Source organism: Cephus cinctus, unplaced genomic scaffold (genome assembly GCF_000341935.2).
Source record: "Cephus cinctus unplaced genomic scaffold, Ccin1 Ccin1_scaffold0678, whole genome shotgun sequence".
Classification (NCBI taxonomy): domain Eukaryota; kingdom Metazoa; phylum Arthropoda; class Insecta; order Hymenoptera; family Cephidae; genus Cephus; species Cephus cinctus.
The window spans coordinates 34,456-49,169 of NW_014333303.1; the positions used below are offsets into that span (position 1 = coordinate 34,456).

The window sequence follows — 14,714 nt, forward strand, 5'->3', positions numbered from 1 at the left end:
ACCGGTCCAGTTAACATTGATCTGAAGGAATTGACCAACCCAAATATTCCTTGCTACCTACTGTGTGTATGATTTGTCTGTTCCTTTAGATGAGTATTAACAAAAACAGTTTAATTTTAAAATCGCCGTGCAAACGAAGTCGTAGTCAATCAGATTACCATTTATAATACAAGAACTGGACTATTATCTAAGGCTGTAGGCAGACAAGAGATTAGTTTCTTTCCTGATATTAGTCTATGCTTTACAAGTAAAAACATTCCTACTTAAATTTAGAAGGCATATGTAAAGAAGAATTTGTGGAGTACTTTGTCAACTTAATATAGTGAAGCTTTCTGATATTAAACCTGTGTTCTCCAAGAAGAATAAATGGCTAATACCGGTCTATTAATTTTGACTAATCCTGTCAAGGTCGCAAAATTATTACCAATAATCAAGGAGCATGTACTGAAAACATTGTACATTCAATATTTCCCAGAGAAAAATATTCTTGTGCCAGGAAGTTATTCATTGTCAACAACTCAATGGAAAGGTCCACGATATGCTCAAACTGTCTCCAGAATTTATGCACTGGCTTCTTCCTTTGCAACTCGTTTAGACGTTCGTGTCTTACTTACAAGCATGAAGAATCCTACTACTCCTATTATACATACCAAAAGACCTGTGGAAATTGTTATATTTGATCAGACGTATAGTAAGAACGATGCTAATGCATTTATACAGGACTATCTATCCAACACATCAATGGGATGTAGTTTTATTACATTTGACAATGATAAGGATGTGGACAGTGATGGTGATAACATGCAGAATTATACAGAAAATTGCACATTTAAAAATGTCGTACTTGGTGGAACATTTGATCGATTGCACAATGGTCACAAAATCTTGCTTAGTGAGGCAGTTTTATGTTGCACAAAAAAGTTGACTGTTGGTGTCACCGAAACAAATATGTTGTCTGGTAAAATCTTTTTAGCATAGATTTTGTTATTAGAATATAAGCCTACTGTATTATTTTTTTTCTTAGGAAAGATATTATGGGAACTCATAGAACCATGCTCCAAAAGGATAAAAAGTGTTCGTGAGTTTTTGGAAGATGTTGATCCATCATTATCATATGATGTTGTTCCAATTTATGATATGTATGGACCTACTAAGGATGATCCCACGTTTGAAATGATTGTCGTGAGTGAAGAAACTAAACGAGGTGGAGATAAAGTGAATGAAATTCGAGAACAGAGAGGACTTAATAAATTGGCTATACATGTAGTTCAATTGATAAGTGAAGCGTATCATCAGAAGCACGAAGAAGCAAAAATTAGTTCTAGTAATCATAGAATTCGTCTCCTGGGCACAAGACTGCGTGATCCTGTAAATATTTGAATTATTCTATTGCATAAAATTTTAGTTAATTCCCATTAAATTAATAAGATGGGATTAAATTAAGTAGATCGAATAGAAATCTGTGTTTAAGAAAGACACAATATGTATATAGTAGGTGGTGATTTTGTAGAAAATCGAAGGTAAATCATTGAAGCCATATATAATTGGCTTGACTGGAGGAATTGCTAGTGGAAAATCATCAGTTGCTGACAAACTACAAAAATTGGGTGCTGGACTTGTAAATTGTGATAAAATAGCACATGACCTGTATCAGCCAGGAAGATCTTGTTTTAATTTGGTAGTAGAACACTTTGGTTCTGGCATACTCAACGCTAATGGCTTGATCGATAGAAAAGCCCTTGGTAATATAGTATTTAATGACAAGGTACATAAATATATTTGCATATATCTTTCTGGTTAAACAGATACCCATAATTTTTTATATTTTTTACAAAAAGGACCAATTAGATAAACTAAATAACTTGGTATGGCCTGAAATTTTAAAAGAATCATTAAGGCAGATCGATGATTTTTATAACAATGGTTTTGAGATTATTGTAATGGAAGCAGCAGTACTTATTCAAGCTAAATGGCAATCTGTTTGTCATGAAATTTGGACCTGCATTATTCCACAAGATGAAGTGAGTAAAGATCGTTCTGCCGAAGAAATAATTTTGTTTGATCTTCAGAATCAATTCGTTAATAAATTAAATTACAGGCTGTAAAGCGTGTAGTAGAAAGGAATGCTTTATCAGAAGATGAAGCAAGGTTACGTATAAAAGTTCAACCAAGTAATATAGAGCAAGTAAACGAAGCTCACGTAGTAATATCAACGTTATGGAGTCATGACGTTACTGAGAAACAAGTACAAACAGCATGGGATCAGCTCCAAACATACTTAGCAAAACAAGTAGCAAGCTAACACGGATAATTAATTATATTAAATAAATAATGCGCAGTGTGCAGCTGTATACTGTACGTAATATTAACATAACAAAGGGGGACATAGGTATTTTGGAAAGGGTGTCATAAATAGAATACTAAGATAGTTATCGTGGCGTAATAACTTAAAAGTATAAAAGTACAGATCTATTTCGATGGACCTCGGTAATTGTTAACCAAATGAAAAACTGCCATAACGGTAGTTACGATTTTCTATGCTGCTTATAATTATATTTGATACATTACAATGGTGATTTATTTCTTCATAGTATAAGTTTAGTTTGCAATTTAGGTATGAAAAACTGTGCCATGTTATTTATTATAATGACTACCTCTTTCTGTGGACAGTCTATTAAATAAAATATAAGTTCTGAAAATTGATTTTATTTTCAATAATATAACGGTACACTAACGCTCAAGAAGACATAAATAATTTGAGGAGTATTATGCATTTCTAACAGAAATACCATTTTGTTATATGTTATTATAATAAATACTGTATTAAAAGGTCAACTTGCTTCAAGCTGTCATTTTATGTTATTCATACTTTTATCTTGTAAAGATTTTTTACAATTAATATAGCATCGAAATATAATTCAAATCGAAATATTGAAAAAATATACAAATAGAAGTCTCCTATTACGGAAACTAGTTAAACTTATGATATATGTGTATAAACAGGCACATTTTCAATTATACTTAAAATTTGCCATTAATGCAAAATTGTTGTAATATATGGAGCATATTATAAAAGTACAAATTAGTTAATCAACATTTCCTTTACAATGGACATACTCGCATATAAGAAACTATAAACGAACCTGAGACAGACTTTTATCATATTGGAGAATTCTTATATAACGAATTCAATTCCGATAGCAATTTTGTTGACATACTCGTAGTGATATTTTTAGAAACAATACATGGCGTAATAAATTCTTTCACTGAATCATCTAATCTTTTGACGTCCGGCGTCTGTAAGAAACTTATATCCGATTTTAAAGCAAGATATGCTGCGAAATGTTCATTGCTCTTTCTACGCGACTTGGTTTTGCGTCTAGACGACAGAGAAAAAACTGGAGTGCATTGATTGCTACAATTAACATTATCATTCAGAATTTGGTCATTCTTTGATATTGTACAATTATCAATTTCTGCTTGATTCAATTTCATTTCTATAGCAGCCAGTCTAGCAGATCTTCTCCTCTGTTGAAAATGTTCTGATTTTTTAATAGATTTCTCAGACCTACTTGGTGTCTTGAAATTTTCCTTATCTTCCTCCATGTTTTTCATAGTCTTAAATTTTTTCTCATCAATTTGTAGTTCATTCATAGTTTGTGGTGAGTCTACTCTTTGAGAGGAATTGATATTCTCTTCATGGGCCTTATTTTGTGTCAATTCTATACTCTCTTCGTCAACAACTTCTTTTGATAAAACTTCCGTCTGCTGATCATTTTGATGTGCTCCATTTCCTATTGCAGTTAACTTGTCTGATTCTTTCTGTGATACAGTGTCTGTTACCTCAGTGGACAAACAAGCTCTTACGTTCTTTGATGTCTCAGATTCCAATAAATTTTTAATGAGGACTAACATTTGCTTCAATTCACTCAATTCTTTTTCACGAGCGAATATCGTCTCTTGGCAATGTGATTGTAAGCGGATTAGATGTTGTTTATCAATATTAATTATCGAATTTAAGTTTATATTATATGGGTTAATGTTAATATTGTTATCCTTTACCTCGTTATCGACATCAGCTGTAACAATTGTATTCAATTCGTTACCGTTGATGGTATTTTCAGCATTAACTAAATTATCCATCAGCAATTCATTTGAATTGGGTGCTTCTACTACAGTTCCTAGTTTTTCAGAAGCTTTAAGTTTAATGGTGGTTTTTACAGGTGTAGCTTTTATATTTGATGCTAAGCTCAAAGAGTCTTTCATTCTTGTGTATCTGTTTTTTATGGTATTTGGGGGTAGTAACATACTTTTTCGTTGGCTTCCTGAAGCAGCAACATTTTTTAGTTTCTGCATTGGTACTTTAAATACATTAGATCCTGCACTCTCATTTTTATTATTCACACAAATACTTTTTTGTGGTACTATTGCAGGTTTATTTGTCTCAGCAATAAAATTCAAGTTTTCCATTACCTTTGGAGAATTATATAATTTTCGTCGTACGCTAAGTCTGAAGGATTGTTCTGTTTCAAGTCCTGAAATTGTGAGATAATACCGAATTATCATTTCTCTTACACTGCATGGTATACAACTTATTTTTTTTAATAATTGAAAGTAATTTTGCTAGATACATACTACTCTTTTTACGGCTTGGATTTGTGCTTCGCAACTCCTTTAAAAGTTCCTTTACTTTTACTGGTTGCGCTTTTTCTCTTGTTGCTACAATTAGAAATATTCACATTATAACATTTCATAATTGATCTTAATATTAAAATATATTTGTAAATTTTACAAAATTTAAGCCCAAATGACATCACAATAAATCATGCACTTTTTGATCATTGATACTCACCTTTTCGACATGATTCAGCGTGTCCAGGATGAATGAAAGCTTGAGTCAATCTCACTGGTTCAGCCCTTCCATGCACTATAACATAAACATAAATATAAACATTTCTATCAGAATAACAGTAGATATTCAACAAGTGTACCATGATTTGCAATAGACAAAAGTATAATTATACTTCAATCTTGAAAATTAAAGGCATAATTAGGAAATGATATATGGTCAGCAATTCAAGTCATTGAAAAAGTATGTTGTACATGAAAATTAACCTTTTGCACTCAGAACCATTCTGGGCGTTCACTAGCTACTCAGCGCCACTTTGTGGAAATTTCAGAAAAACATGTATTTCTCAAAAAGTTGTGCTGGAATAAGTTAATTCCCTGCAATCACTAATAAACTTTAATGTCCCCTGAGATGGGACATCCGAGTAATATGCTAGAATTACGATGTCCCCTGAGAGGGGATAGTGGAGTGCAAAGGGTTAATGTGAAATATCAATTTCATACTTACTCTTTTTTATATCGGTAAAATATTCTAATGACTGCACTGGTTGACATTTTTTATCCATTAGCTTTCCCTAAATAATAATGTCATTAGAAATGTGAAAACAATCCCAAAGTAATTATTTTAAAGTAATGCTGATTGTAAACAAAAATAAAAAATAATACATAAACTGAATTCTTACCACGGAATGAGACATTTTAACAATCAATTCCTTAACTGTCGGACGTAACTGATTATATCTCAATAGCTGCTTGCATTACCATATTTCCAAATAATTCCAGAGTATTCCAATAATTTAATACTTTCAAATTTGTCTACCTTTTCTTATGACTTGCGTTCATACCTCGGATGAGGTGAAATATTATGAATTCAAATTGACATGGTTCGGTTATTTTATATTATGTTATGTATGTTATGTTCAGTTTGATTAATTACGTAGCGTACGTATCGCCGTCTACTGACGTTCCACTATACTAATTTTGTACGTTGCATTTAAATAAAAAGTCAGAGTTATTAAAAAATAGCCTTTTAAATAAATGAAAACTATTTTACTAAGCTCTGACAACAAAAATTAAAAGTGTGTGCATAGCAATATTTCTACAATATTTCTAAACTATTTTCTAAACTGTAATTCATATTTACAATAGGTACTGTTACGCGATTGATATGATAAGTACGTGTTGAACGTTACGCAACATTTACGACGCTGGAGGGTGATTCAAAATTGTTTAATTAATTGTTCCGTGATACTAAAGAAAGCTCCATGTTATTTTATATTTAATAATTCAAATGGACAAGAGCCAATAATACGGCATTTAAAATGCTAATATGTAAAATTAAAATGAATACGTGATGACAAAATACAATCACTAAAACGTAATAATCCTTAACCATATGCGATTATAGGAAGTAAGCACGTCTCAATTCGTATCATTTACCTACATGAACAGGTAAGTCGTAGATTAAAATTGTTTAGATGTGGCTCCAATGTATTCGGATAAAAATTGTCTTATGAATAGCCCGCGTAAGATTTTGATATGGTTCATCGATAGGTTGCATATGTTTACTCCAATGCATTTTAATAGATTATCTACATATATTAAGTTTTGATACTGATGCAGTAGCTAGTAAATACAATTTTTTTCAGGCTGCTTAGCACATATACATAATCATTGAGAAAAATGAGCTGATTGACATCAGGGTATCCTTAAAGTAGGCCCATCTATATATTGGAGTAATCAACGGCAGGCGTGTGTGGCGGCCATTTTGTTAAATTTATTTCTAAACGCATCCCCTCCAAATTGAAAACAACCGAAGGTCGACGCTGTTCTCGATCTCGATAAAGTATTTTTGGTTAGGTTAATAGCTGCGTTGAAGAAATTTAACAGTAAGTAAAATGATGTGATTGCGTTTGTGCTGATTCCGCATTGATTCGACATTGAAAATATACACGCGTGCATGGAAGAGTGATCGTTTGTGTCAGTTTATAACATGTAATTGGGTGGATGGAGGCTTGGCATAAAGAGGCTATGGCTACTGCTTTCATCGTATGTAAAATATTTATTGCGCGACCGTACACTTTTTGTTTTCGTCGCGCGATGGTTCTTCCGCCATCCCAATTTGATTTGCCGGTACGCATTATGCAACTCCGATACTAGTAACGCTCATCTTTATAACCTCTACGAGTCATAACCTATATAATATAACCTTAGATGTCAACATCCTTACTGCCGTAGTTTTCGAATAAATGCATGATCTGCTGTAAAAGGTTGTATACATTTTATTTTAGAATGATACTCTTAGTCTCTTGACAAATCCTTATTTGTTTTCTGCAAATGTTTATTGCTTCATAATTTATTTCTTCACGCCTTTTAAAACATTAAATTATGACACAAATATGTATTTTTATGAAAAAAAGTATTAAATTAGCTGAACATATCATTATTTATTGGGGCTGGTATAAAATTTCTTTTTGTGCAAGTTGTGTAATTGCATCATACTCACCTATTTAGTCGTCTGTTCTTATTTTCTTTACTCCGAGAAGTGAACTTGTACGCAGAAAAAGTCTTCAGGAAGTATTGCTTCATGAGTCTTGATGTATTTCACATATTAAGCAATAATTATATGCCTTGCATATTACATCATATAGCCATTTAATAGTGTACAATTTGTGATTCGAACATATGAAAAATATTTTACCTCAATCAAAGAATTAAGTGTAATGCAATTGCTTAATAAGACTGATATCTTGATTTTATAACTGACATACAAATTACAGATTGTCTTTTTAAGAAATGTTCTTATGCCTCCTTCAACTCCTTAAAACTATTATAAATGAATGCGCAGTTTAACTACGAATATGTCTAGTTAATAATATATTTTCATTTAAGTGATTTCAGTGATAAAATAGGTACAACAACAACAAAAATGGATGTAGGCGGAGATTTAGCATTGCAGTGGGTGGAGGAAGTAGGAAACGTTATACATGAAGAAGTAATATGTGGCTTGGAAGCAGAACTCACTGCCCCGGAGGAAGAGGTCATTGGAGCATGTGAAGAGGTGTGTGTAGAGGAAACAGTGGAATCTGGTCCTGACTGTGGTACTACAGCAGATTCAGAAATCTTGATGGTACCTCAGACAAGTGACATGGAGTCTATCTATATAGTACCACAAGATCAAGGTCACGATTATCTTAATATAGAAGTAACTGAAGAGGTAATAGCCGATAATTGGGATAGATCCGGCCCAGATGATGGGTGAGTCTTCTTTTCCATAAATTAAAAAAATTAAAATATTATTCATAAGAAATTCGCTAAATGTGAACATTGAATTTGTCATTCTATAATTATTTTAAAAATATTAAAAAATGTTTGCATTTAACATAAGTATAAATCAAGATACAGCTAATTTCTATATCCAATGACGTAACATGTGTTGATTTCTGTTTCAAGAGTGGAAATACCAGAAACAAAAGTATCTCACGACAACCTTCTGGAATACGACGACATGGAAATCCCGTTACCAATCGATCAGGATTCGTATACAAATACTCGACCATATCCTTGCGATTTTTGCAGTCGTAGATTTCGGAAAAAAGCGAATCTAATGAATCACATGGTTGCACATCAAACAGACCGTCCGCATGGATGTAATCTATGCGGTGCACGTTACGTTAGAAAGTGTGATCTCATGAATCACTTAAAGATTCATGCGTACGCACCTTCTCGCGACGGTCTCGAGGATGATCTAAACGACGACGACTCCCTCGCCCATGACGAAGAGGAGCCGAATAGAGGTAGACGTAAGAAGGCTCAATCTAGTGCTCCAAGAAAACGCAAAAACAATGCTGCATCAGCCAAAAGAAACAACGACGATATCAAAATTGAAATGAACAAGTACATGAATAAGTCGTACGATTACGTTGACGAGGATATGCGACTTCTGGAAGAAATGACGAGTCGAAACACAGCAAGAAGTAGTAACTATGCATCCAGTTCGAGATGGACCGATGAGATATCCACAATGCCAAGCGAACCGCAACCACCTCGCTGGCCAATAACGGACCCAACAAAGCCCTACGTGTGTCAGCATTGCGGTGTCGGATTTGCTCGTGAAAAGGCATTGGCATCTCATGCTCGAATACATGGTGGTGATAGCCCCTTCGAGTGTACTTCATGTGGTGACATGTTTTGGGACGTGAATACATTGCGAGATCACGTTAGGATGAAACATGGTGGTACCGTTCATACCGAGATGGATGAATATGATAACGATGCTACATACACTGGTGACGAAAGGTTTGGCGAGTTCTATTGTGAAACTTGTGGAGTACCTTTCCATCGTTTAGATCTGCTTAAACGTCATCGGAAGTATGTCATCTTCTCTACTTATATCTTTAATTATTTATTACATACCGCGATTAATATTAATCAATCCGTGTACTTAATAGAATTCACGTGAAGCAGGAAATAGACATGACTGAAGGATCGAGTCAGCATCACGTTTGCAATGTGTGTGGAGAATGGTTCGAAGAGGCCTTAGCATTACTTGCACACGCTGAACTGCACGCTAGGTACTATGCTTTCATGATTGAAGTATCATAATTTTGTTTAGAAAGTATCTAAGGGAGTGTTTACTTTGGAATTGTTTATATCCATATTATGCAATTAAGTCTTTTTACTATTAATTGCATTTATTATTGTGATGATCATGGGACGATTGTTTACTGGATGATAACGCATCCTTTCACTGTTTGCATTAGGTGTCTGTATGTATGATTTCTTTAACATAGATCTCCTAGTCGCCGCTGTCTATTGTGCGGTCAGAGGTGTCGAGACGATGCAGAAGTAGCAGAGCATGTGCGTCAATATCACGCGGATGATGCACCGCCAAATACGTGCAATCTTTGTGGTAAAACTTGCAAAGACAAACGAAGTTTATTAAAACATTCATGGATTCACAATGCCGATAAGACTTTCGGCTGTACGAAATGTGGCAAACGTTTCCACAGTAAAGCCAGGCTACGAAGGTAAGTATTTGGTATATTTTTTCTTATTGCGATAAAACATGTATAACATAAATATGCTCCTTCTAGACATATGGTATCTCATCGCAATAAAATGGTAGCCTGCGACGAATGTGGCGAGGAGTTTCCAGATGGTAGAGCTCTTGTAAGTCATCGTCATTCGCACAACAAGGATTTAGGCGGTAGATCATTTCCATGCCGAGAATGTGGCAAGACCTTCGGTAGCCGAAGCTCACAACAAATTCATATTCGTATTCACACCGGCGAGCGGCCTTATGGTTGCCGCTTTTGCTGGAAGGCTTTTGCAGACGGTGGAACTTTGCGAAAGCATGAACGTATACATACCGGTGAAAAGCCTTATGGTTGTGCGATTTGTCCTCGTGCTTTTAATCAACGTGTAAGCTGCATTAATTTGTTGTATCACATTTTATATCATACTGCTTGACATGTCGTATATTTATTTACCAATACCGTTTGGATCATTGTAGGTTGTATTACGTGAACACGTAAGGGCTCATCATTCTGGGCCCGATCCAAAGTGCCACGGAAGCATGACTCCGTACTTGTGTAAAGTGTGTGGCGACGCGTACTCGACATCCGAGGAGATAGTGGCGCACATAGTACAACACTGCGACGATAATACCGCGCTTAGGAGACAACCTCAATCCGGTCCTAGAAAATACAAGAGGAGGCGTAAGTTGAAACCTCTCGAAGGGGCGAGCATGAATATGCCTCGTATGAGTGAGAATTATGTAGATATGCTACAGCAACCTGGTTCAGATTCTGATGACAATACCAAACGAAAGCTTGGGAGAAAGAACAAGCAGCAGCATCGTGCTAATGTTGAGGAGGGTTATCAGAATGTCTTGAAGAGCTTCGAAAGCTCTTTACAGAATATTAATTCAATTGTGAGCAATTCAAAGTTGAATCCTTCAAAGTCGAAGCTCTCGAAGAGAAAGATAAAGAAGGAAGACAAGAAGAACGAGACCCAAACCTCCTCGCAATCTGGTAGGCCAAAAATGATACATACTCAAAAGACTAGGGTACCTGTCGAGGTAGGTAGCGATGGGGCCAAAAAAGGACAAAAGACAAAGACAATGGTTACAAGGACCCCAAAAGTGATGCCAAGTGAGCACAAGATGGGAATCTTCCCAGGTGGCGAAAGAAATCGACCTAGGACGAAAAATGTGAGTTATCATATCGAAGGGAAATTACATGTGACGCCTGCAACATTCCCAAAGCCAAAGGAGGACATGGATAAACCTTTGTCGCCACTCTTGACTAATATCAAAATCGAACCAGGACTTCAAAAAAGTTCTAGCAATAATCACAGCAACAATAACGGCAACATCCTTGGTATGAATATCGAAAAAGCTCCAACGCCTTCGAGAAAGAAACCCGTCGTCATGAGGAGAGTGAGAAAACAGAAGCAAGTGGTGATTAAACAAGAGCCAAGAGATATAGATGACGAGGAGGAGGATGAGATGCAAAACAATAATATTTCCCAGAGAGTCGAGCCAGTCAGACTCTCCGCAAATCGTCTAGATCGAACCAATATGGACCTTAATTTCGAGGCCAATCTTCTAAATGCCGAGCATGAGTCCATTCTTCCAGATATTGGAAGGTCCGATCACATGGACGATATGGAAAATGGAAATGTCAAACTGAGCGTTAAGATGGTCGAATCGACACCACAGAGATTGATGACCATACATAGCGTTATTGGACCAGTAGACGATGTGCCAGAGACCATAATACCTGATGCTGTTGAATATACTTGCGAGATGTGTTCGGCAGTATTTTCAACCCGTGCAGAGCTTTTGGTTCATGTGCCGATACACATTTGATTGCATTTGGGTAAAGTGAGTAAAGCAGGTATCCAGGTTTGTTCTATTATACAAATATTTCGTTTAATCGAACAATTAATTGAAGACCGTTTGCCATGCGGAACGTGGATGACTTGTTGGTTCATTTAAAATGGTACTGGGATTTTATGCGAAAAATGCTGTTTGCTATTTTCTTATCCATGATCTATACCATATTCTCTTCCAGTTCGTTATCCTCTATATTCTATTCTATTTACTCCTATTTATCGTTACTTTCCCGTTTCTATTTCATCACTTTGTTTTTCATATTATGCGTTTTAACTTTTGTCCTTATACTTTTGAATTTTCATTTTCACAAATGTGCACAGAATAACACTTCAGTCGGTCGTCATTTAAAACAACAGTATACATCTCTGTATTACTTAAGCAGGCGAGATTATGTTTACGCTAAGAACTGTCGCAACCAAATTCATTTTTATCTATTCTTCCGGTTGTTCTTTAGATTCCCTCAATTAACAGCGAGCAACGGTGAACCTTGCTTTTATTTGCCATAGGGGCCGTTTCGCTTTCCTATAAAGAAACGACGCGGCATAGACCTTGACTCATATTACTTATAAGACGGGATCAAGCATAACTACGTGTACATGATAATTGAAATATCAATAGGAATGTGTTCCATTACGATGCTGCGTTCATATAAATTCTATTGTATATCACTTCTTAGCCCTTAAATCGAATCAAAGGTAAATTACAAATTGTACGTTATAATGTCGAATGTCTGAACGATACGGGCGATTTTCGTTATTATTATTCTTATATTATTATTATTGTTATATATAGACTGCCCTCGCGCACGATTCGACTATTCTTAGTTTCATATTAAAATTGTCCATTTATCTTGTGCATATATCTAGAGAGAATAAATATGATCAAGAGACAGATTAACTGTTACCGTTGTGAATACAGTAAAGTACAAGGGAATAGAGGATACAATTTTGAAAGCATAATAGCATAATTGAATCAGGGAAGATTATTCGTGCGGCCCTAAAATACAGACCTCGCATAACGTTCTCTTTTAGCGTTATATACATTTTCATACATACAATAATATAGAATTGCGATGCGCGATCTTACCGTTTCGTTGTTATTTTATTCGCTGGATGAATTGTTAGTGCAATTAATGAGACATTGGAATAAAGATCTTTTCTCTCGATTGCTCAAACGATTATCACGAGTTCAATGTCGAGAACTTCGATTCTCGCAGAGCCAATAACGTTCAGTGTTTTAGACCGAGTTAAAAGAAATTATCAAAAAAATTATTGTCAGTCTAATTCGACATATTTCGATTCTCCAGATTCGTTTGTCGAGTATCGCCAAACAGTATGTTCATTATGGCACTGATTCGGTATTACGGGGATTTATTTAACAACGTTATACTAATTGCAAAGAGATTGTACGTTAACCATTTTCATCGGATGATGATACAAATTTTTATTAAGTATCGCCGTGCGGTTGCTTATGTTCAACGGAGAGATAACAAATGAGTACAGATTTATTGTGTCGTCGCACATGGCTATGAATTCGTTAAATTAATCTGTATCGATTAAGGAAAGACATTGTAAATTTATATATACATATGTTATATAAATAATCCTGTAATCGATACTACCGTCACTGAATGATTTAGAGAATCATTCGTAACGTTGTATCGAGTTGGTATTTCCGTACGTGCACTTTTATTATGAGAAAGTGATAACTCGTTGGCACGTTATATACTGTCGGTACTAGTCAAAGTGATACGCAAGTCTAAATAGAAATCTGTGCATTGCCAAGTAAAATCCCTAACACTTTTAAATGCTCCGCAAATCTTCAAAGCGTTACGGATGCTTTATTATTTACGGAAAAGCTTAGTGCAACAGCGAAATAAACGAATAACCGTAACTAATGGAATAATGATTAATTAACACGTTAGACATACAATTTCTGTAACGCGTTTACTTTTCTTCTTACTGTTAATCGCGTTTATTTCCACTGTAGATTGTACGACGTAATAACGTTTCTTCGATTGTGCAAAGGCTATCACGCATTTTGTTATTTCTCTGAATGATAGTTAATTGGACGAGGACTCATTCCCTGCACAAGAGTGTATTTTAAAAAATCTTGTTGGCATCTGCGTTGCGAGTTTTAAAAAGATCTACATAATTTCATGAATATTATGTAATTCCTCACAGAAATTGTCAAACACAATGCCACGTTATTTGATTCATCGATAATTTGATACCGATAAAAACAATGGATCATTCATCATTTTCCTTCCACTGTGTGCGTTAAGAGATAATATATTTATATGAATTTCATTGGTCGTAAAGGTACATGATTTCATTTTCTTCTTCTTCTTCTCTTTCCCTGCCGTGGGTTATTGTTATTCTATGCAACATTTACATTACACATACTAGACTTACGCTCTATTATGGTAACGCTCATGCGTTACAATCATACCAAACATTGACTAAGCCATTGATACACATTATGTATACCTCACGTGTAACACATAGGGAGGAGTCGTTCTGAAGATAAATGTCAGCCACGAGCGTTAAACGCATTGGCGGAATTTACGTTTTTTTACTTCTCGCGCGCATTAATACATATATTTGGTTTTATTTCACGCGAAGATGTATTATTAATATTCGTGCACGTTAGGACTGGGTGCGTTTGAGATACCTGCTTGTACGGCTCTTGATGGAATAAACCAAGAAAAAGGAAAAAAAAAGTAGGAGTATCAGGTGTTGTTGCTGGAGAAAGAGCTATATTATATTTTAATATTAAAGAAGAGGTAAACAAAATTTATAGTAATTTCAGAGGACGAGTCGTACATAATGATTATTATTGTCTTTTTTTTTTCTTTTTTGTAATTAATGTTACCCATCATACTACTCCATTTGTTAATAATCTGAAAGTGTCAGGAAATTGCGTTAACTTCATTGACAACAACGTATAACTATTAGTACAAAAA

The 14,714-nt window shown here is 35.0% G+C and overlaps 3 protein-coding genes across 5 annotated transcripts; 2 read left to right on the forward strand and 1 right to left on the reverse strand.

The window, feature by feature from the left end:
- The first annotated feature begins 64 nt into the window (after window positions 1–64).
- LOC107269603 (bifunctional coenzyme A synthase) lies at window positions 65–2,701 on the forward strand. Its single transcript, XM_015743656.2, has 5 exons — window positions 65–958; window positions 1,025–1,368; window positions 1,511–1,765; window positions 1,839–2,021; window positions 2,099–2,701. Exons 1-5 carry the CDS (start codon window positions 367–369, stop codon window positions 2,300–2,302), a joined length of 1,578 nt encoding a protein of 525 aa, XP_015599142.1. The 5' UTR covers window positions 65–366; the 3' UTR covers window positions 2,303–2,701.
- Window positions 2,691–5,840, reverse strand: LOC107269602. Its single transcript, XM_015743655.2, has 5 exons — window positions 5,532–5,840; window positions 5,357–5,423; window positions 4,853–4,927; window positions 4,636–4,719; window positions 2,691–4,535 (listed from the first exon to the last, which is right to left on the reverse strand). The coding sequence occupies exons 1-5, from the start codon at window positions 5,544–5,546 to the stop codon at window positions 3,160–3,162; spliced, it is 1,617 nt and encodes a 538-aa protein (XP_015599141.1). The 5' UTR covers window positions 5,547–5,840; the 3' UTR covers window positions 2,691–3,159.
- A 674-nt stretch (window positions 5,841–6,514) lies between these two features.
- Window positions 6,515–14,058, forward strand: LOC107269588 (zinc finger protein 16). 3 transcript variants are annotated; one of them, XM_015743622.2, is made up of 7 exons: window positions 6,515–6,737; window positions 7,741–8,106; window positions 8,302–9,219; window positions 9,300–9,422; window positions 9,642–9,878; window positions 9,945–10,272; window positions 10,364–11,722. In XM_015743622.2, exons 2-7 carry the CDS (start codon window positions 7,778–7,780, stop codon window positions 11,720–11,722), a joined length of 3,294 nt encoding a protein of 1,097 aa, XP_015599108.1. In that variant the 5' UTR covers window positions 6,515–6,737; window positions 7,741–7,777. The 3 variants fall into 3 exon arrangements, with proteins under 3 accessions (XP_015599108.1, XP_015599109.1, XP_015599111.1); XM_015743623.2 differs by lacking the exon at window positions 6,515–6,737 and adding an exon at window positions 6,758–6,981; XM_015743625.1 differs by lacking the exon at window positions 6,515–6,737 and having other exon boundaries at window positions 7,778–8,106; window positions 10,364–14,058.
- Window positions 14,059–14,714: the final 656 nt, after the last annotated feature.